Here is a 22,459-nt window from a genome sequence, read left to right on the forward strand (position 1 = left end):
GTTTGGCTAAAGCCCAAATATCATCATGGAAGATGTTGTTTCTCCATAAAGAGAAAAAACACTATAGGAATTAAAGGGAAAGTAGGAAGCTAGCTAACTACCATGTGGATTATCACAAGATTTGGACCCAGTGCCAGCTCTATCACTAGCTGTGTGATTTTGGGACATTTGTCAATGTCTCAAGATGTCAGTTGTCTCATCTGAAAATAAGGGAAAGTAACAATCTTAGTGACTTTCAAACTGTTTGCCTCAGGGGCTGCTGTGCTGGTGGATTATAAAGAGTAGGAGAACAGGGAAGGAGAAACCAAGTAAGTGATCTGATCTCACTTCCATCTTCCAACTGAGCAGCACTCCTTTTACATGTTTTATATCCTAAAATTCAGAGCAATATTTAAGTTTTAAAAGATCCTGTTTAATTTTTTACAAAACTAGAGAAAACCACAGATTATATGATCTAAAGTTTGGTTTAGATATAACATGCTCCAGTTTATATTTTTAATGAACATGTTTTCATCTCAGGAAAAAAAAATGGACTTTTACATTTTCTTTTCTATTCATTCATGTGCTCCTGATTCAAGTAAAATACAACCTTAATAACTTTTATTATTTCATATAGCTTATTTTATACTTTTGTAATATGTTCCTTAAATAAAAAGATGAGTTGATGTGTTGCTTTTCGAAATAAAATTAAAGACAACATGGGGAGTGGATGAAGTCAACTCCAGCCCATACTTGACTTTAGTTATTTTTTCATGGTGCCTTTGGGCACTTAAATACTGCACTGCATTATCTTTGAGGTAGAACAACAACAACAATGACAAAACAAAGGCCAAAAAATTCACATAAAAAGGAAAAATGAGAAAGAAAGCTGTGACAGATTTCTCCTTAACACAATTCTAATCATCAGGCTTTGCAGTCCTCTTTGATGCAAAGTTGAGAAATAGTCTTCTTAATCCGAAGGGCAGTCAGGCGGGCCGCCCCATTGGCATACCAACATTCGCGCATTATTCTCCCCATGACTCGGAGTGCCTTTAAGAGAGAAAATATCAAAGTCTTTAGCACAAAACACAGTACAAGAGAAGAAAAACACAAACACAGGAATTGATGCTAAGCTCTGATGTAGAAATAGTAAACTTAAATCAATATGAGAAGGAGATCAAGGCCAAATCACTTCAAAAATCCTGTCAAGGGTGTCTTCCTCCAGACAGACACCAGGGCATCTCCCCTCAGACACAGACCAGGGCTATCATTCATACAGAGCCAGGAAGTCTCCTCTCAGACAAGAACAACGGTGGCTCCCCTCAGACAGAGACCAGGGCATCTCCTCTCTAACAAGGACCAGGGCATGTGCCCTCAGACGAGGACTGTGGTTTCTCCTCTCAGACACAGACCAGGGCAACTTCTCTTAGAAAAAGACCAGGGCATCTCCCCTTATAAAGGCACCAGGGGTGTCTCCCTTCAGAAAGGAACCAGAGCATTTCCCCACACACAGAGACCAGGGTAACTTCTCTCAGAAAGGGACCACGGCATCTCCCCTCTGACACAGACAAGGGCATCTCCCCTCAGAGGGTCCAGAGCATCTCCCCACAGAAAGAGACCAAGGTGACTTCTCTCAGAAAAAGACTAGAGTGTCTCCTCTCAGAAAGGGACCAGACTGTCTCCTCTCAGACAAGGACCAAGGCATCTCCCCTGAGAGGGACAGAGTATCTCCCCATGGACAGAGACCAAGGTGATTTCTCTCAGAAAAAGACTCTCTCCCCGCAAACAGAGAAAAAAGTTTCTCCCCTCAGATAGAGACCAGGGCGACTTTTTGCAGAAAAAGACCATGGCTTCTCTCCTAGACAGGGACCGGGGCATCTCCCTTCAGTCAGGGATTAGAGCGACTTCTCCAAGAAAAACACCAGGCGTCTGCCCTCAGACAAGAACCAGGGTGTCTGGTCTCAGACAAGGACAAGGAAGGGACCAGGGGGTCTCCCCTCAGAGGGAACAGAGTATCTCCTCTCAGAGACTAGGGTGTCCCTGTGCAGACAGAGACCAGGGAGTTTCCCCTCAGACAAGAACCAGTGTGTCTCCTCTCAGACAGAAACCAGTGCATCCCCTCTCAGAAAGTAACCCAGACTGTCTCCCGTCAGAAAGGGACCAGGTCAACTTCTCTCAAAAACAGACTAGGGCTCTCCTTTCAGACAGAGGCGAGAGCATCTCCCCTCAGACTACAACCAGGGCAACTTCTCTCAGAAAAAGTTCAGGGTGTCTCCTCTCAGACAGACACCCGAGCCCCCCCTCAGCTAGTGTCCAGGGTGTCTCCCCTGTGACAGAGACCAGTGTGGTGTGCTCCAAGGACAAAGAACAAGATAAACTCAAAGGGCCAATATTGCCAGAACAGAGTTACAGGACTCCTATCACTCTGTCACAATGCAACCATTGCCAAGCCCCAGAGCCCTCCCAGGCAGCATACAGGGAAAGATATCTGCCCCGTTCTTCTCCTGATCAGCACACTGAAAGTGTACATACTCTGCCTAGTCAGCAGATGAATCGCAGGTTCCCTGGCTATAAAAACAGACAAGCAATCCATGCTTGTGGTTGATTCTCTCTGGCTATCAGGAAGTCAGCCCGCTGTTCTGGCAGCGTACCTCTTCTTTAATAAATCCTATCTTCTTAATGTTCTGCCTTATGTCTGGAAATTCTTTTCCAACCCGCTCTCGGACCATGACAACCAGGACGTCTCCTCTCAGAAAGGGACCAGGGTGACTTCTATCATATAAAGACCAGGGCTCTGGGACTTCCCTGGTGGTCCAGTGGTAAAGAACCTACCTTCCAATGCAGGGGACACAGGTTTGATCCCTTGCCAAGGAACTAAGATCCCACATGCTGTGGGGCAACTAAGCCCATGGGCCACAGCTACTGACCTCGTGCGCCTCAACGAAAGAGAAGCCCACGCACTGCAACAAAAGATCCTGCATGCCTCAGTGAAGATCCTGCGTGCTGCTACTAAGACCCAATGCGGCCAAAAATAAATTAAATAAATAAATAATAAATAAGTCAAAAAAACCAAAAAAACAAAACAGGGCTCTCCCCTAGACAAGGTCCTGGTAGCCTCTTTCTGGACAGAGACTTGGGTGTCTCTCCTATGATAGAGACCAGGGCATCTCCCCTCACAAATGGACCAGGGTGTCTCCCCCCAGACAGAGATCAGGCGACTCCCCCCAGATAGGGACCTGTCATCTCCCCTCACACAGTGTCCAGGGTGTCTCCCTTGTGACAGTGAACAGGGTGACTTCTCTCAGAAAAAGACCAGGGAGTCTCCCCTCAGACAGAGCCCAGGCTGTTTCCCCTCAGAGGGAGACCAGAGCACCTCCCCACCTAAGGAGACCGGGGTGTCTCCTCTAAGACAGACACCCGGGTGTCTCTTCTCAGAAAGGGGCCAGGAAGTCTCCTCTGACTTCAGGCAGAGGCACATGGCCCACTGCTCTGCTAGATGGTTTGAAGCCATCATTTGGGGACCTTGAAGGTAGCTATAGGAGACAATAGGGAGCCTTGCTCAGTGGCATTTTGGTTTATAGAATTACACTATTATTTTTAAGGGCATGTTTGATTAGCATAATGTGAAATGATGGACCAGTTTCATTTGTTTTAGTCTTTTCTGTTTAGTGATCAGTTGTTTATTTGTCTTCCACCTACTATGTGGAATATAATTTTAGGAATGAGAATATGGCCACCTTATACTACATCCTTTGAGAGTAAGTGAAATCAACTGAATAGCTTTATCTTCTTGAGATAATAACCTTTAAATATAATTAGATCTTTTATGCATTTTATGTATATATTTTATGAAATTTTTCCTCTTCCTTCAAGCTGCATGAAAATACTATGCTTTCAATTAAGAAATTATATATGTTATGCATTAAAAAAAGGAACAATTTATGCCCTTGGGCTTTCAGAATATATAAACTTTCTCTAAAATCTTTGCAGTAGAATTAAAATATCTTTAAAAATCCTGTCAAAACACAGATATTAATGCTACAGAGGCTACTAATCCTCTTTTAATTGAAAATTCTGGGACTATGGTAGAATGACTATCTTTTAAAATATTCTAATAAGGGACTTGAAAGATAAAAATGGATATGGGATGGGCTGGAAATTTCCTGTGTCGCTCTGGATGGTAAGTGCACACATATACATTTTTTAAAAAGTCATCAAACCAAGATTTATGCAGTTTACCATATGTAAATTATGCCACAATAAAATAATGATCTAAGTACTAATATCAAAAATTTTGAATGAAAAAAATCAGTAAAAGTGAACTGGTAAATAAATAAGATAAATATCAGAAGAGAAAACAGTGAGACTGCATGAATCCAGAGAAGTATAAGAAATCGGTGAAGCAAGGGGTTGCTCTGCTGATCTCACAGTCTAGAATTTCAGAATTGATGGCCCACATGTGAAAGACAGGAAACACAGCCCAAAGCACACAGAAAGTGTCTGAATGAATTGGTCTTAGAGGGAACTTTGTAAAGAAAATTATCTAAATCTTTGATCTTGGTAAAGAAAAAAATCAAACCTTTAGCCTTAAATTGCTGCAGTAAGCCTGAGCTCATAATGAAAATTCACAACTAAATGAAGAAATAAAGTAGTAATATCATAAGCACGAGTCAGTCAAAATAACAAACATGATAATCAAACCCATCAAAATATTAGATGCTAGAATTAAATGACATAAAATATTAAAAAGTAAAGTGCATTTTAAAAAGCAAAGAGAAAAGTCTAAACATAAGTAAAAAACAAAAGTATATTTAAAGAAAGAAAAAAGAAAACAAATGGCATTTTTCACAGAATTAGAACAAAGAAAACCAAAAAAACAAGAAAACAAACCAAAAATAAATAAATAAACAAATAAATAATAAAAACCAAAACTAACATCAAAAAATGTCTCAAAGTTGAGACATGCAAAGCTTTAAGGAGCAAAACTATCATCACTTTCACGCAACATTATACTGGAGGTCCTAGAAACTGTAATAAGAAACGTATGAGGATTGGTTCCAGAACTCTCATTATTTGGGGATATGATCATCTATGTATAGACTCCAAAAGAATCTATAATTTTATACCCTAAAGAAATAATTTCTACACACACACACACAGCAGTATTGTTTTAAAAGAAACTAAGAATCACATGTGACAATCAACAGTAGAATGAAAAACAGAAATGGTGCTCTATCCATATAATAGAATACTACACAGATATGAAAATAACAGAGCATAGCTATACATATATAGGGAAAATAAAAAAAATTAAGAAGAATATCTATAGTAAGTGTCAATAATATATTTCATAAACAAAAGTTAGCCATATATATATGCTTTTCTTATATATATATGGCTAAATTCTAAAGAAAAGCAAAGCAATAATAAAATGATTAGTTATAACAGTAGCCTCTCAGAGGGGTGAGGAATCTTCAAAGATACTGGAAGTGTTCTATTTTTTAAGCTTAGTCATGAATCCTAATATTATCCTTTAGACTTTACATATATGTTAATATTCTTTCATATGCATGAAATGGTTAATATTAGAAAAAAATTTTAATTTAATTTCAATTTGGTTATAAATGCCTCAAATTCTGCTTCTAAATAAGTATATAGGTAAGCTATCTATACAAAATAGAAATATCAGAACATAAATCTTGCCTTAAGTAGCAAACAAGTTGAGTGAAACATGAAGGAGAGGAACAATGAGGAAAAAAGTAACCATATAAGGTATGACATATGACATATGACAAAGCCAAAACTAAAAGAGGTCACCTTAAAGAAAAGATCTCAAGCATTACATTTAAATATGGCAGAAGATAAACAGTCATAATCGGGATGGGGCAGATTAAAGCATTAAAATAGTTCTGGAACTAGTTAGATGATTTATAGTCTTTCCCCCACATTCCCTTCTACTTCCTGTGGGAGCTAGAAAATTCTCTCTCTTCACATACACAGAACAAGCATTGCAATATGTCTGCTACATCATGGTTACTACATGTGCGGTTCAGGATGAGGAGATAAACAACGATGGTCCCTGCCATGGGGAAGTTTTTCTGATGGAAGAGAATAAACTCCAACTTCAGCAAGTTAGGGATTAGGAATAATTTATTGACTATAAGGATGACTGAAACTGTAACACTCTGTGTAGCACACACATTGACTACCCACCGAACATGCCTGTGTTCCCGACACAGCCTCCTTCCAGTTATTACTGGTTCTGGTCTATGAACCATGAGTGGAAGTGATATGTGCAACTTGAGCCAAAGCATTAGGGAGACAGTGTGACCCTCCAGCTCCTTTCTTCTCCTGACCTAGACCTCTGGAAATTATGTGTTGAGATGGCAGCATCCCAAGATCAAAGTCACCTGGATCACCACAGGGAGCACAGATGCCAATGAAAGCTGCCTAACCTGTAGGGGATTTGGCATAGCAAGAAATAAAGTCTTGTGTAAAGTCACTGGGATGTCAAGGTTGTTCCTGCCACATAACTTAGCATTAGGATGGTGACAACTAAAGGGAATAAAATCCTTCTGAAGCTTATACAAAGACATATACCTACATACACGAAATGAATTGGATGCCGAGATTAAGGGAGAAGAACTATATGGTCTCTGAAAATCCTCCCTGATACTTACCTCAAAATTATAATGGGAAAAATATACAAAAGAACATAGCCTTACTTCACAGCTTTGCCACTGGTTTGGGATACTTGGTCGGAACTTCTGGTCACAAACAACCTTCCTCATTTCCTCTATTGAGGGATCTGAAGGCACCATGTCATAATAAGGCAACTGGTACTCCTCAACAATTCCTATAAAAAATTTGCATAATAAATTTCCCAGTGTAAGTAATAAACAAAGATGTTTAGGACAAAATGATATCAATTAAGTTTTCTAGGCACAAGTGGCATCCTGGAAAACTGGGTTTATTAAAATTAGGTATCACTGTAAAACCAAAGATGTAAGTTTAAAGCATTCAGTTGAATAGTTATGTTTATGAAGTTTTATATTATGAAAATTTATATAGTTTTGATAAGCAAATAATTTATATAATATAAAACAAAGTATATATAATTATTGTATAAATATATATAATTGTATATAATTATACACATATAATTTTATATAAAATATTGTTACATTTATGTAACTTTTTTTATTGGAATATAATTGCTTTACACTCTTGTACCAGTTTTTGAGGTACACCAAGGTCAATCATCTGTATTTATACACATATCCCCGTATTTTAATAATTATAAAAACATAATTTTATATTATGAAAATTATGTAAAATTTGACTTACATAAAATGCCATTGTGCAATTCAAAGGTAATACCTAATTGCAAAATTTATAGCAAACCTCATTTATCTGTGAATGACATATATTTCTACATGAATGGAGTATATTTCTCCTTTTCAAAACAAAATAGCTTTCCTTTTTGAAAACTGTTAGGCAATCTTTTAAGAGCTGAGTTTTCTACATTTGGATTTTACAACTATTAATCTGAAAATATTGCAGAGAAATGGACAAAGGTATTTGAAAATGGACAGTCCAACATGAAGGTTAATATTTAAAAAGCCTCAAATAATAGAGATTTGATCTTAATTCTCAGAATATTACTTGACTTCAAGAATTTCCTTACAGCATCAGTTGAATTAACTATAGTTCTTTTAATTTAGATATTTAAGATGTGCCATACTTTAGAAAATGAAATTCAAATCATGTTAACTAAATTACTAATTCAACTGCTGAAGAAAATTTAAGGACAAAAATCTAAAAGCAAATCTAGACAAATATCAGTATGAAATTTAAAAAAATAATAACAAACATGTTTGAATCTTGCTATTTACCAAGCACCTTCCTAAGCCTTTTACATGTTTTAACTAATTATTCCTCAAAATCCCTGACTAAAGAAAGTATCATATGGACACCAAGTGGGGAAACTGGGGAGGGTTGGGGGGGGAATGAATTGGGAGATTGGGATACCAAATTGTACACTCTAAACATATGCAGTTTATTGTAAAAAATAAAAAAATAAAAAGTTAAAAAAAAAGAAAAAGAAATTGATACTGGAAACAATAAATAAATAAAAATAAAAATTAAAAAAAAGAAAGTATCATATTATCCCATTTTTATAGAATCAGGAAACTTAGGTACAAAGAGTGTCGTGAATTTGCTCAAGGTCACACAGCTAGTAAGTGGCAGATGTGGAACTCAGTCCTGGTCTTGGGGATTCCCGTGTCCACGTTCTGTTTCTGCACCACTATCAGTCTATTTCGTCTATGAATAGTTTCGTCCTCCTGAATGTTTTATTATCTAACCTAGGAATAAAAGGGGAAAAGCATGTTTTCTCATTCTAATATAATTTTAAGCTTTTAAGTTTTTCATTTTTTAAAAAATGAGGTTGATGTAGAGCAAAATGACTTCAATACAAAATGCAAAAACTCACAGTGGTTTAATAATGACAGTTCTTGCATTGAATGTTTACTATGAGCAGGCTCTAGACTAAAAGCGTCACATGAATTAATTGAATTAGTCCATTAAATCCTTAAAACCCAAGAGGTGAGTTCTATTATCTTCATTTTACAGATGAGGGAAGTGAGACCACATAACTCACCTAAACTGAGGAAGCTGCTAAACCAAGGCTTAGGCCTAAGTTTGTCTCACTTGAAACTGAAAAATCTAAATCATTTTCTACCAGGATTTAACTTTTCTCCACTGATGCAACAATTTCATCAGACTGCACTTAACAGGCTTTCATCTTCCCAAATTCTTCCTCTCATTATTAATATCCAAACTGCTGGGAGCAGTAGAGTCAGAAGTTAGTCTTTGCTTAACCTCTGCCTCCACTTTAATGGCCACACATTCATCGTCACCGGAAAGAAAAAAAGAAAAGCCTGAGAACCAGAAGCCCTCAATTTAAGTCCTGGGGCCTTGGCAAGTCATTTAATTTCCTTGGGTTTCATTTCTGATATAAAGTAGAAATACAGCTCCAAGAAGAAAATTTTCAAGTGCTTTGCAAAGTATTATCATGGAAATCAGAATTATAAGGAGAACTAAAACTGTTTAGTTCTATACAGTTTCACAACCTAAAATATCCATTCTGTTCAAGATACTCCACTTTTGCCACTGGAAAGATATCGCCAAAAGGTAATCTCTGAAATATTTAGAAATAATTCAAGATAGTGCAGTGGTGCCCAACCTTTTTGGCACAAGGGACTGGTTTCATGGAAGACAATTTTTCCATGCACCAGGGTTGGGGGATGGTTTTGGGACGATTCTAGAACATTATATTTACTGTGCACTTTATTTCTATTATTATTACATTGCAATAAATAGTGAAATAATTATACAACTCACCATAACGCTGAGAGGAGGCAGAGCTCAGGCGGTAACGAGAGCGATGAGGAGCAGCTGTAAACACAGATGAAGCTTCGCTCACTCACCCGCCGCTCACCTCCTGCTGTGCGGCCCGGTTCCTAACAGCCCATGGACTGGTACTGGCCCAGTTCCTAACAGCCCATGGACAGGCCCCAGGGTTGGGGACTCCTGATATAGGGCATTGAATTAAAGCATCAAGGAAAGGCAGACACAAAGGATATTTCTAAAATCTTACCTCCAACTGAACACCTCCGGGCTATTTCCCAGTAAACCAGACCAACAGAATAGATGTCAGCTCGTTTGAAGGACTCGAAGATAGTCACATTCATTGTATCGTCAAGCATTTCAGGGGCCATGTACCTGCAAAAAACATGCACATTTCAGATTCTGTGTATGATTTTATAGCAGTCCAGTAAAACATAATCTTAATAAATCCTGATATATAAGTTAAGGTAGTTTGCATCAAATCTACACGTTGACCTGAGCCACTATAACAGAGTAAGATTAAACAATACAGTTATTGCATGATAATTTTAAAAACATTTTAAATAGAACTAGAGGTCAGCCTAGTGTTAAAGCATATGGGCTAGGAGCTAAATATTTGGAAAGCACTCAATAGGAAAGACGGAACACAATTTTCACCAGTATTTTGTAGCCAAGAAAGCCCCTTGAGGGCAAGGAATATGTATTATTCATCATGGTGGGTCCAGGACGCTTACACAGTGCTGGGCATCATTCCACAGATACCTGCTCTGAGTGAACAACTTCATTATACACTGGCTCCAAGACATATATTCATATTATATACTGGCTCCAAGAAAACTACAGCCCTGTTTGAAGAGGACTAAATCAAAACTTCTACAGTCCATGGGACCTGACTGAGCCTAGCTGTCCTAGGGAGATTTTGAGAATTTCTCAGAATATTGAGGTAAGGATGCAACACTCTCCCAATCTTTTAAGAGCTTTAGAATCTCTGAAGGAATCCAGCATCCAAGGCTTCCCTGCTGGACAACTTAAAGTTTGCTTTTTAAAGCAAAAAGAGAAGAGGTCCCTTAGGGCTGCCCAGGCTGAATAAACTGTCCTGAAGTGCTTCTGGGGCCCCATTAAAGCCTCCTAGGGAACCAAGTGAAGGACTCAGAGGGACTGATCTGGAATCTCAAATATGGCTTGAAGGCTAACTATACCAGTTTAGAAATTCTCAACTCTCAAGGGTCTTTAACAACTCCAGAAAAGTGTTTTGGTTGTTTCTGATTTCAAGGTCAAGAAACCTGGAATTATGCCAAAGTAGCACAGATCCTGAAATTCAAATGAAAGGAAACGGAAGTATACTAGCCATATGGCCACAGTCTGGCTATAATAAGAAAACACTAGAAATCCCATTACTAATGGGCCTGTCCTGACATATGTGTGGTATGCTCTATTTATATCATGCTTGTTCTTAACTTTCAGAGATTCTGTTCCTTGAAAGAGGGAACTGTGTCCAAACTCATGTTACCTTAATACACATCAACTTGGGAGACTTAAGGATAAGTACAACTATAGGTAAATATGTAAAAAATAATATTTTTAAATATCAAGAGACTACAATAGCACACACAGATATTCATTATATAGAGAGTCCCTCACCTATCTAGTTCTGTGTCTTGATTCTGTATCTGCTGTTTAGAACCTGAATGTATAGAACTAGCCCCGAGTTTCAGTTCATTTACAAAGTATAAAGGCTTTGGAGGAGCTATACACTGCTAACATTTTTTTCCTCCTCTCTATAGGAAAACTATTCTCACATGTGGCACACAAAATAATATATCACCATCACTTCCACCATTCCTCTCCACTGGACTCCCCACCCAAATAGCTGCTTTATATATGAGCAAATGCCAACTTTCCTTGCTTTATAACCATTGTGCCACTGATTTCTCAGTGACCCAGAGAAGACTTCTTGCTTTCTTGGGCCTGATGATTTCCCACTTGGGATCTGCCGCCCCCCTTCTCTATATACATATGCCAGGCATTCACATTTATGGGGCACTCATAAGTCTTAGCATGCTACCAAAGGCAGTTATCTTACCTTTTGGTTCCGACTTTAGGATTCTGAGGTATGTCAATAGTGTTCCGTATTGAATCATGCTTCACAGCCAGCCCTAAGTCTGCTATGGCACAAGTTTCACATTTTTTCACTAAGATATTCTTTGATTTTATATCTCGATGAGCAATAGCAGGTTTACCTATGAAGCATAAGGTAAACATGGTCACTTTTTTCATTACTGAAGACTGGACCTCTCCAAAAGGAGTCATTTTGAAGACTTGGCTCAAATTTTACCTACTAAGAAAGATCTTCCCTGACCCCCATTCTACATCCCAAGTCATTCTCCATCAGAGTATCTCATTTTGCCTTCTTCATAGCCCTTATCACCATCTAAATTCTCTTATTTATTCAAATGCATTTTCTGTCCCTTCCAACTAGACTGTAGGCTACATAAGGGCAGTGGCTATGTCTTACTCATCACCATGTCTCCAATACTTAGAACACTAGGTGACAGTTGGTAACCACTAATAAATATGTTTAATAAATAAGGAAAGTATTCGCATTGCAAATATTCTCTTACAAAAGAACATAGCAAATATTCTCTTACAAAACAAGTTTCAAACTTCTACCACCCTAGACCAGCAGTTCTCAAATGTGGCCCAAAGATCCCTGGGGGTCCTTGAGGCTCTTTTCCAACTACATATCTGTGTAATGTCACTGTTTCTTCACATACTTCAACCGAAAAACAACATACTGGGACAGACTGAATGAAGAACAGGTGTGAAAATCCAGACATTAAGAAGATTTGCAAAAGTGTAAAAGAAAACCATTATTTTTTAGCTAGATTGGTTTTTGTATTACAAAACTTGTGTAACTTTTAAAAATTATGGTATTTATTTTAATATTTAATTTGTTAATTATTGTACTTTAAGTAAATTAATAAATATTTTTAAATTTCTCAATTTTAGTTGCTAATACACAAAATATTAATAGATATAACCCACATACACAAAACTTTTGGGGTCCTCCAATAATTCTTAAGAATTTAAAGGGATCATGAATCCAAATCTGAGAAGCACTGCATTGACCAGACTGACTTTCTAGAGCCAATTCTCTATTAACTCAATAAACAGACAAGACAGCACAAATTATTTGGCGTTCAAGTACATGATATATAAGTAATTTTTTAAGATCACATTACCCTTTCCAATTATTTTAACTACCAAAGGTAAACAGTTAAATTATTTGTATTCTCTGAAAACAGAGCATTTGCCACCAAAGCAAGTATATATGCTAAATGGCAAAGAGAGAGAGCCACTAGGAATAAAAGTATTATTATGGATACTACACAAAATGATGAGTATATAGATCAGAGTTGGCTATACCATGACAAAGCCTTCAGCTTTATAAAGTATCTTTGGTGTTTCTTTACATTTGATCATTATTTGTAATAAACTAAAACACAACTGAACACTAAAATACAACTTAGTGTTCCTATCCTCATATTCAAGGAGAAAAAAAATTAGAAAGAAAATACATACCTTGTGTACCAACAATCTCCATATGAAGGTGGGCCAGACCACTAGCTATTGAAAGCGCCAGTTTGATCATTCCAGCCACTGTCACTATGTTTCTATTCAAATAGTCATATAAGGAGCCCTGTTCATGATACTCAGAGACAAGCCAAAGTTGAGTCCAAGTCCCATTATCTAACAGGAAAAAATTATTTTGTTGCTATAAGTATATGCTGAGAACAAAGCCAAAAGCTTTTAACAAATGTCAGTGTTTAAAGTAAATCTGCATTGTTAGAAAGCAAAGTTAATTCCTTTGGTGATAATACTCACAGTCCAAGTTAGTGGAGTGAAAATTCTCAATGAATTCCTATTGCTGTATTAGAACCCGTTATATATACCCACCATTGCTATAGGAAGCTGTAAGGCAGTGATTCTACCAACTGAACTACTCCTTTCTTGTTCCCTCTATAATCAATACCTGCTGGTAACAGCAATCACATTATAGGAGAAACTACTGAGAGATGCATTTAGGCTCAGCATTGTGTTATAAATTATTCTTGAGCTTTTAAGAAAGATTGTACCAATAAAAAACAGAAATATAACAAATTTACACACAGTATTATTACTATTATAAAAGCTTTAATGTTCCAAGGATGTTCGTATTACTCACCTTTCAAAATATGAAGTTTATGATTTCCCTCAAAGCTTATATTCAGTGCCAAACACAATTACTAGACCTTTTCAAATAATTTACCTTATTTAACCAAAAGCTAATCCAACTTATAAAAGATTTTTAGCAGAAGAGAAATTAGCCTAAAATTTCTCTAGGTATTAGAATCCCTAGACTTAGCTTTAGCTTTCAGAATCAAATGTCTACAATAGCCCTGGGAAGTCCTGACCAGTTTTGATCCTCAACGAAAGGAAACTATAATTAATGAACATTTGCTAGGGAATTCTACCTAGTGCTTTATGTACAAGAGCTCCTGGTTATCCAAATATTTAATTTCCAAATCCAGGTAGTGATAAAAATTTCCTAGGAATGCAAAAATCAACACAACATGATAAAGCTCACTAAGAAACTGACTACATATAAAATTAACCCTTACTCACACCTCTCTCCCTGCTTAACACCAGTAGCTATCTTTGCCCTCTCGTATCAATGCGTCTGTCAGACAGTTGACTGAAAAATGAAAGCGTAAATGTTGCAGAAGATATAGAAATGCATGAAGATGAAAGTGATGTTAGAGACCATTTGGAATCAAAGCCACTGACGAGTAAGCCACTGACCCAGGTAGACCAGTCAAACTGAAGAAGAGACAACCAAGGGTGATCTTTCTTGTGCACATTGTTTGATAATCCAATAAATGTCACGATTAAATTAGCTCCAGCAGGATGATCCATCCATGTAACTACAGGCATTACTGCTTTCCTAACATTAAGAATTAAGCTAACAGTCCATAGTTTAGCTCAAGGTTAGGAAGAAAAGGTAACAGTTCTTAACAGCTTAAGAACAAATGTTTCATTTCCACCAGTATAGTTAACAATTTGGAAAGAAACTTTTTTTTTTTTAAGCTGTTTCTCCCTGGCTTTACTTGGCTTTACTTAGTTTCTCCCTGGCAAATCAGAAGAGACAAAACATCAGCAAATGTGACTATGGCCAAAATGTATAATAACACTAGTAGCTTCTCTTTGGCCATGTAATTAATCAGAAAGACTTTCATGATCAAGCTTATACTAAATAGAAATAACCATAGCTTTTAAATTTTCATAGGTAATGGTAGGTTTCTGATAGCCACAGATAATTTGTTTCTTAGATAGAGGTTACAATCTTTACCTCTCCAAAGTTCTTCATGAGTATTGCGGATTCGAATAAGAAAATAATTGACTGGATCAAGTTTTGGTCACCTTTGTTCCCTGTTTCCCTTTCAGGGAACTATTACACAGTTAAATGAGTAAAAGCTATATGCAAAAAGGTGACAGAGAGCATAGGATTACCAGTCCTATATCCAGCCCCTGATTACCAGGCATGTATATAATATTTTATGACTATTGATTTAAATACCAAAAAGTTGATGGCCTGTCAATCCATAAATCTCAGAAAGTAGTGTTCTTTGGGGTTGTTAATGTTAAAAACCTCAAGACATAAACCATACTCAAAGTACATTAATTTCACTAAAATTATCTTACTTGCACCATTTTATTGATAATAACATTCATAGAAAATGAGTCCTGGAGTTGAAGTCTGTCGTACAGATGAAAGTATAGTCCTAACAAAGATGAATATTCAGCTATCATTCACTGGTATCTTTGTACCAATTACCAAAATATTGAAATATTTCTGTCCTGTTTAATTAACAGCTGCTATTCAAAACTCCCAATGGTATTCCTTTGCCCTAGACACCCAAAGCAACTCCTGAACCCCCAAGATGCCTCCAGATCTTTTTATCACCCAGCAACTAAAGGGATAAAACCTAGCATGGCAGGGTTCTCCCAGGACTGTTCTGATTGAAGCTTCTGTTCTGATTGGTTAGTTCCTGTACCATACCAGTCATCAAATATTTTAAATATCAAGCTGGCTATAGTGTCATCATGACGTCATATCACTCATCTGCCCAACTTTATTGTACATTTACGGCACATTTATCCGTGGAGAAGAGGAGAGCATTTTCTTTCCTCAAAAATAAATCAGACTTTTATGTAAATTTTATTAAACAAAGAGATTATTTATTCTCAGCTGATAATAGGCATACATTTTATTTGCTGACCCCAATTAGATTGAAAATACCTTTGTTGTCAGCAGCAATGAAACCAAGGATGTTTTCATGTCTCAGCATAACAGTCTGATAAATTTCTGCCTCTCGAAACCAAGATCTTTCATCTCTGGAGGAGAATATTTTCACAGCCACATCTTCCCCACACCATCTTCCATGCCAGACCTCACCAAATCTACCTTTTCCTACTATTTCCTGAAGTACAATTGTCCTTGCAATTGTTCTTTGCACCAATAGAGGCAGACCTAATAAAAGATAAAATTGGTGATTAAAAACAAGTAATTGCCAGAAAATAACTGTCATGATGACCAGAATTTTCACATGAAAAAGCAAACATTTAAGCACTTTAATAATTTTACTGATCTGAAGAAATAAGCATCATTACATAAAGCACCAAACTTTAATGTCAAAGCATGTTCAAAAAATACTCCAAATTCTTACTATGAATTTCTCTTCTCATAGTCACAAATAAAAATTTCTTGAACATAGCCTGCCACTGCAGATACCTAATTTTCCAAAATTGTTGCAAATCTCTCTGATCTGTACACCAAAGCCAGTCAGTTTACTAAATACACAAAGGTTTAAAAATATATGTTGTTTGCCTCTAAAATAAAATATATGGCTCCTAGTACAACTGAGAATGCAGAGAATTCTTTACGAATTTTTGTGAAAACCAAGTTAAAATTGGAGAGTGAAAAATCAAATTCAACAATGAAGAGAGGCAATCATGCTACACTAAAAGCAAGGTACAGTCATAGAAAATATCGAATGGATATTTTCTGTGGAATAAAAGAAAGTCAAAGAAAATATATTCTGAGTACATGTATAATGTTTAGGTTCTTTTGAACCAATAGCTTTATCTCTAGAATTCTATTCTCAAGATTTAACGCAAAATGCAGAAAATTTATGTCAAAATATTTAATATATCATTATTTATAGAAAAAGTAAGGAAAAGTGTCTGATGATAGAAAAATTGTTAGATACAGTGCAGAGATTGAGACCACAGATGAGAAAGACTTGAGTTCAGATTTCAGCTGTGCCACATGGTAATCATGGGCAAGTTTTGAAGTTCTCTGAGCTTCAGCTTCCTTGCCTAAGAACCTGAGGGCAATAATATTACCTATCTCACAGGGATACAGTGAGAAATAATAAGCATAGTAAGCACCTAGCACGGTACCTGGCATATTACATGCTCAATAATGGTGTGCCCGGAACATTATGTCTAAGGATGGATTACTTAGAGTCAAAAATAACGATGCTACTTATGAAGAGTTATTTTTGAATGACATAGGAATATACTTTTCACTATAATAAAAATAATACTTTGTTAAATGAAAAAAATACTTTTGATAAAGAAAAACAGCATAGCAAATTCTATCCACCTAAATAAGTGTATCTAGCTATTCAAAATATGCATAGGGAAAAGACTGAAAAAAATATATGCCAAATGCTATGATGGGCATTTCTATGTAGTGGAATCGGAGTGAGGTAAATTGTGATATTCTCCTTTCTAATTTTATACATTTTCTTTAATTTCCTCAAAGTTCCATAAATATTTATTACTCTTATAATTAGAAGGAAGATAGTTAACGAGGTCACAGTATAATTTACTGGGGAAAGTCATGTTTAGTTGTCGTTATACTCAGATGGCTGGGGAACCCTTATAGCAACAACCCCGTAAGCTCCTACAGGCTTCACCTCTGCTCCTGAAATGAGCCACAGTTTATTCAGATGTTCTCATCTTCATGAGAACCACCCACTATGATAAATGAGCACAGACCACACGTTTGCTATGACGGGTCTCAACAATTAGTCACAAAGCCCCACAGCCAGAAAGTTTTTCTGAGATCATCTGGTTCAACTTTATCATTTTAGAGATGAGAAAACTGGGGCTGCGTGGTAATCAAAACTTTGCCCAGGAATAAGTGGAAGGCAGACCTACAGCTAAAACACTGTTTTTCAATCCAAATTCTTGCTCTCTCACCATTCAATGGCTACGACTACAGTCCTCCCCAGCCGGAAAGACTTCTAGCGGCAAACAATCTGGAATATTTTTGTAAGTTATGGTCAGTTTTACTACTTGCCACACAATAAAAGTTGTACTAACAATTATTAAGCCAAAGTACAATTTCAATCTTTGTCTCATCCCTTCCCTCATCTTGCACACACAAACTCACCAAAGCATCACCACAACCAATCACTACCACCAACATCACCACAATGGCAATTGGCTAGAGAACTAGATAAGCCAATGTTTTCAAACTGCAAATTAATTAGGCACATAATTAATGCCACAGACCAGGGATAAAGAAGGATTTCATTTAAGGTACTCAGCACAGCAATTAAGTTGAGACAGTAAAACAATGAAAACTGCTTCAGCAACCACCAAACATAATCCAAGTAATTTTTGTGTTACACACTTAAGAGATTTCCTTTGCAGACACATGGATTTTAGCTCTCCCTACACGTCCATGTAGCTCTTTTTTACCGGGGGCTGCAGAAGCTGATGTTTGACTGATGGAAATGTCCCCATCCATCAGCAGTGTTATATCACGACAGGAAAGCAGCAACCTACCCAACCTCTTAGAAGCCACCTGAGACACCTTCGTCTCTCAAAGATAGTCCAGTCGAATGTCAGTCCATTTTCCTCTCTTGCAGGCATTATATTTCTTTGAAATTTGTCCCTGACCAGCTCGGGATATGCTTCGCAATATTTGTCTCTCAACACCTGACAAAGCTGCTTCTTGCTTACGGTCGCCAGCCAGGGAAGAGAAGCAGAGGGGGAGCAGAACGCCTGATTTCCTTCCTGTGGGTTAGCTTTTGTGACAGCAGCCTTGCTACCCAGGGACCCATTCCCCTTGATGATCAAAGGCAAACATATGCAGCTGGCTTTGGGGATAGTGCCTAGAACTCTTTTAAGTTGATCATTAAAGAAATCATCCATGCTTGGGTATATTTACAGCTTTCTTTTAAGAGAGAACTTAGAATAATTTAAAGAGGAGAGGGTCCAGCAGTCAATAAGTCCAGATTTAGGTTTTAAGATGCACAAAAATACCAAAAAATTTAACACTAATTTTCTATTTTATGCTCTGGCTCATGACCACTGTCTTAAACTAAACATCCAGTCTCCAGTTACAAAGTGTCCATTACTTTATTTGAAAGAGAAATCCTTGGTCATCTTAAATGTATTCAAGAAGTAGCTCCAAAACACATATTTCTGCCTTACTTCCTCATATGAAGTGAAATGTTTTGGTGGGGATTAAATAGATGGTTATATAATCACTTGAACCTTTTAATAAATTGTATAAGGTTTCAAGGAACTTGGCACAAATTAGAGATTTCCCTGCCCATATTCTGAGCCTAGAACATTGCCAGGGCTCAGGAAATTAGGGCACAGTGGCCCCCAAAATAAAATACTCACGGAAGGAAAGAGTATTAAATCCTAGTAAGTTTCACTTTTAAAGAAAAAAAAGGCCAACTTTCTATCCAATAATTTAATTTGAATTTCAGTTTTATAAACGTCTCAGTTTGGAGATATTCTTTCCAATAGTCCTCCTTTGAAAACGTGCCACTGGATTTGTGCAATGATGGTGTAAACACTGAGGCTTTGGTCAGTGGGCAAGCGACCTTGCCTCCAGAAGCAGCAGACCATCTGGGCTTTCTGGATGACATAATTAGGGCTCTCTTTTCTGATAAAAACTTCTGAGTCCCAAACTGCTTCTTGTTGAATGTGGATGCCCATATAGAAGCTATCAGCCCTCTGTCATTTGCCCTTGTTAATTGCACCTGCCGGGATGCTCCCAAAGGCCACGGGCAAGGGAGTTCCTCAAAATCTGTTTGGGGTAATGATCTTTCCAAAGTAAGAGGGGAGGCAGGGGTGACTGAAATGGCTCACTCAGGCTTACCCTAGTTCATGTTTCTGCAACACCACGTGCTGACAGGATTTCTGGAAATATACATGAAAGCTGGGAGTTCTCTGCCATTTTAGGGAGTGTGTTATTTTGGGGTGGGAGAGGGGAAATGCTGCTCTGTCACTGGAAACCCGAAAAGCCCTCAGATGCTTTGTGCTAGAGAAAGGCTCACTTAAGCCATAATACGGCCTGATATTTTGAACTGCTTCATCAGGGGCTCTGAAGTTCCATGAAAGAGGGAAAGAGTTATCATAGAACCTTAGCAGCACAAGCCAGCACGGGAATGCTGTGCTGCTCCCTTTCATCTTTCGCTTCTATGCTTTAAGACCATATTCTGGATTTTAATTTCAAGTCAGCTCCCTACTGACTTCACACACAAACACATACAGATTCCGAAGATCTTCATGATCACAAACAAAAAAACACTACTTTACATAACTAATATCTTCTCCCCAGAACTCAACTGCTTAAGCCCTATAACTCTGTTGTGCCCATGAAACATGACCAGGACAGCAGCAACGATTATCACTAACCATAATGTGGGAGAGGGCAGAGAAAAGAAACTCTGCCTTCAGAAATAAATTCTGAAGGCATGTGAAAACGAGCATCTGAATACCTAAAAGCACAAAAAGCAACTGAGAATATTTCATTCTTTAGGCCAAGACAGTTTTTACTTTTCATCAAATCCTGAAAGAAGTTTCTATGCCAGCGCTTACCATGTACCATATTCAGCATTTAAACAATGGAATTAATAATACTTAGGCCACTTTTTGTTAAAATGGGTATTATTTTTTAAGGTTTTTCTTACTGTAAAATAAACGATAGGCACATACCAGAGCCAGATCCAGAGGCGGTCACGTCGTAAATCAGATCTTTTAGAGTTTTCCCAGCATTAACCAGATTGCACTCAGAGAGGGGCTCTTCCACATTCGGTCTCTTTTTCTTTCTGTAGGTGCACTGTCGACCTTGGCATGCCCATACTGTCAGCACTGAAGCTATGGACAGGAGGCAAACTGGCACAGTGATAATAATGGTCAGCTCCATGGGTCTGAGTTTTGGGGCATCTGGTGATGCTGTAATTAAAAAAAAGAAAGAACGTGACCACAAGTCAACCCACGTTAAGTATTTTAGAAACTGGAGATGCAATCACCGAAATTTCACATCTATAATGTGCAGCTGCACGGTATGCACTCACGTTAGTTGGGAGAGACTGTGATAAAAGCAAAGACGAGGAAAGGGAGTTGAGGTTAGGATGCAGTTGAGGTTAGGTTCTGCCAGGTGACAATGGGAGATGGAATTAGGATCATGGAAAGCACTAGCACCTGGGATCCTTTTTAAAGCCTCCAAACCATTCGATATTTTATTAATGTTTTCTCCCCATTTTTCAGCAATCCATCCTTAAGGCATATTCATTCCTTTTTGCCACAGATAATTACTGAGCTCTTGCAATATGTTGCCACTGTTTCAGGTGCTGGAGACATAGCAGTGAGTGAGATAGCCCAAATCCTTTCCTCTGTGGTGCTTATGTTCTCATACACCCACAGACAGATATGTAATACGAAAGCAAGAGATCATAAGTGCTGTGAAGAAAGATAAAGCAGAGCAAAGAGACAGAGTGATGGTAGGATGCTACTTTAGAGAGACTGATCATGGAAGCCCACTCTGGGGAGGGGTCAGGGAACAATAAGGAAAGTAGCTCAGGGAAGCATGTACCCAGCAGAAGGAAAGCAAGTAAAAGGGGCCCTGAGGTGGAGACCTACTTGGTGTGTTCAGGAACCACCTTTGCCTGGAGCGCAGTAAATGAGGGGAAAGGTAGAAGGAAATCGTGTGAGAGGTCAAAAAGAGAAGGATCATGTGGGGTCTTATAAGCTAAAAGGACTGTGGATTTTATTCCAAGTGGAAGCTGTCACAGGGTTTTGAACAGACAAAAGATAAGACCTAACATATTCTGAGTGGCCACTGCGTGAGCAGACACTAGGGGCACAAAAGTAAAAGCTAAGAAACCAATTACAATGTCTAGAGACAAATGACAATGAAAACACAACAATCCAAAATCTATGGGATGCAGCAAAAGCAGTTCTAAGAGGGAAGTTTATAGCAATACAATCCTACCTCAAGAAACAAGAAAAATCCCAAATAAACAATCTAACCTTACACCTAAAGAAACTAGAGAAAGAAGAGCAAACAAAACCCACAGTTAGTAGACAGAGAGAAATCATAAAGATCAGAGCAGAAATAAATGAAATAGAGACAAAGAAAACAATAGCAAAAATCAATAAAACTAAAAGCTGGTTCTTTGAGAAGATAAATAAAATCAATAAACCTCTAGCAAGACTCATCAAGAAAAAGAGGGAGAGGACTCAAACCAATAAAATTAGAAAGGAAATGGAATTTATAACAGACACCACAGAAATAAAAAGCACCGTAAGAGACTACTACAAGCAACTCTATGCCAATAAAATGGACAACCTGGATGAAATGGACAGATTCTTAGAAAGGTATAAGCTTCTAAGACTGAATCAGGAAGACATAGAAAATATGAACAGACCAATCACAAGTAATGAAATTGAAACTGTGATTAAAAATCTCCCAACAAACAAAAGTCCAGGACCAGATGGATTCACAGGCAAATTCTATCAAACATTTAGAGAAGAGCTAACTTTCATCCTTCTCAGGCTCTTCCAAAAGATTGCAGAGAAAGGAACACTCCCAAACTCATTTTATGAGGCCACCGTCACCCTGATACCAAAAGCAGACAAAGATACTACAAAAAAAGAAAATTACAGACCAATGTCACTGATGAATTTAGATGCAAAAATCCTCAACAAAATA

At 37.6% G+C, this 22,459-nt stretch overlaps 1 protein-coding gene across 3 annotated transcripts in view; it reads right to left on the reverse strand.

Annotated features, from left to right (window-relative positions):
* Window positions 1–903: 903 nt before the first annotated feature.
* The window catches only part of ACVR1C (activin A receptor type 1C), a 78,138-nt gene continuing 56,582 nt past the window's right edge, over window positions 904–22,459 (reverse strand). The window contains exons 3-9 of one of the 3 annotated variants that reach the window (XM_057745013.1): window positions 20,461–20,700; window positions 15,731–15,961; window positions 12,973–13,140; window positions 11,474–11,630; window positions 9,641–9,765; window positions 6,705–6,835; window positions 904–1,029 (exon numbers count right to left, since the gene is read on the reverse strand). In XM_057745013.1, coding sequence (XP_057600996.1) covers window positions 904–1,029; window positions 6,705–6,835; window positions 9,641–9,765; window positions 11,474–11,630; window positions 12,973–13,140; window positions 15,731–15,961; window positions 20,461–20,700 — 1,178 coding nt within the window. The remainder of the gene's footprint in view (window positions 1,030–6,704; window positions 6,836–9,640; window positions 9,766–11,473; window positions 11,631–12,972; window positions 13,141–15,730; window positions 15,962–20,460; window positions 20,701–22,459) is intronic. The other 2 variants (XM_057745014.1, XM_057745015.1) reach the window with 2 other exon arrangements.

Source organism: Hippopotamus amphibius, chromosome 8 (assembly GCF_030028045.1).
Source record: "Hippopotamus amphibius kiboko isolate mHipAmp2 chromosome 8, mHipAmp2.hap2, whole genome shotgun sequence".
Taxonomy (NCBI): domain Eukaryota; kingdom Metazoa; phylum Chordata; class Mammalia; order Artiodactyla; family Hippopotamidae; genus Hippopotamus; species Hippopotamus amphibius.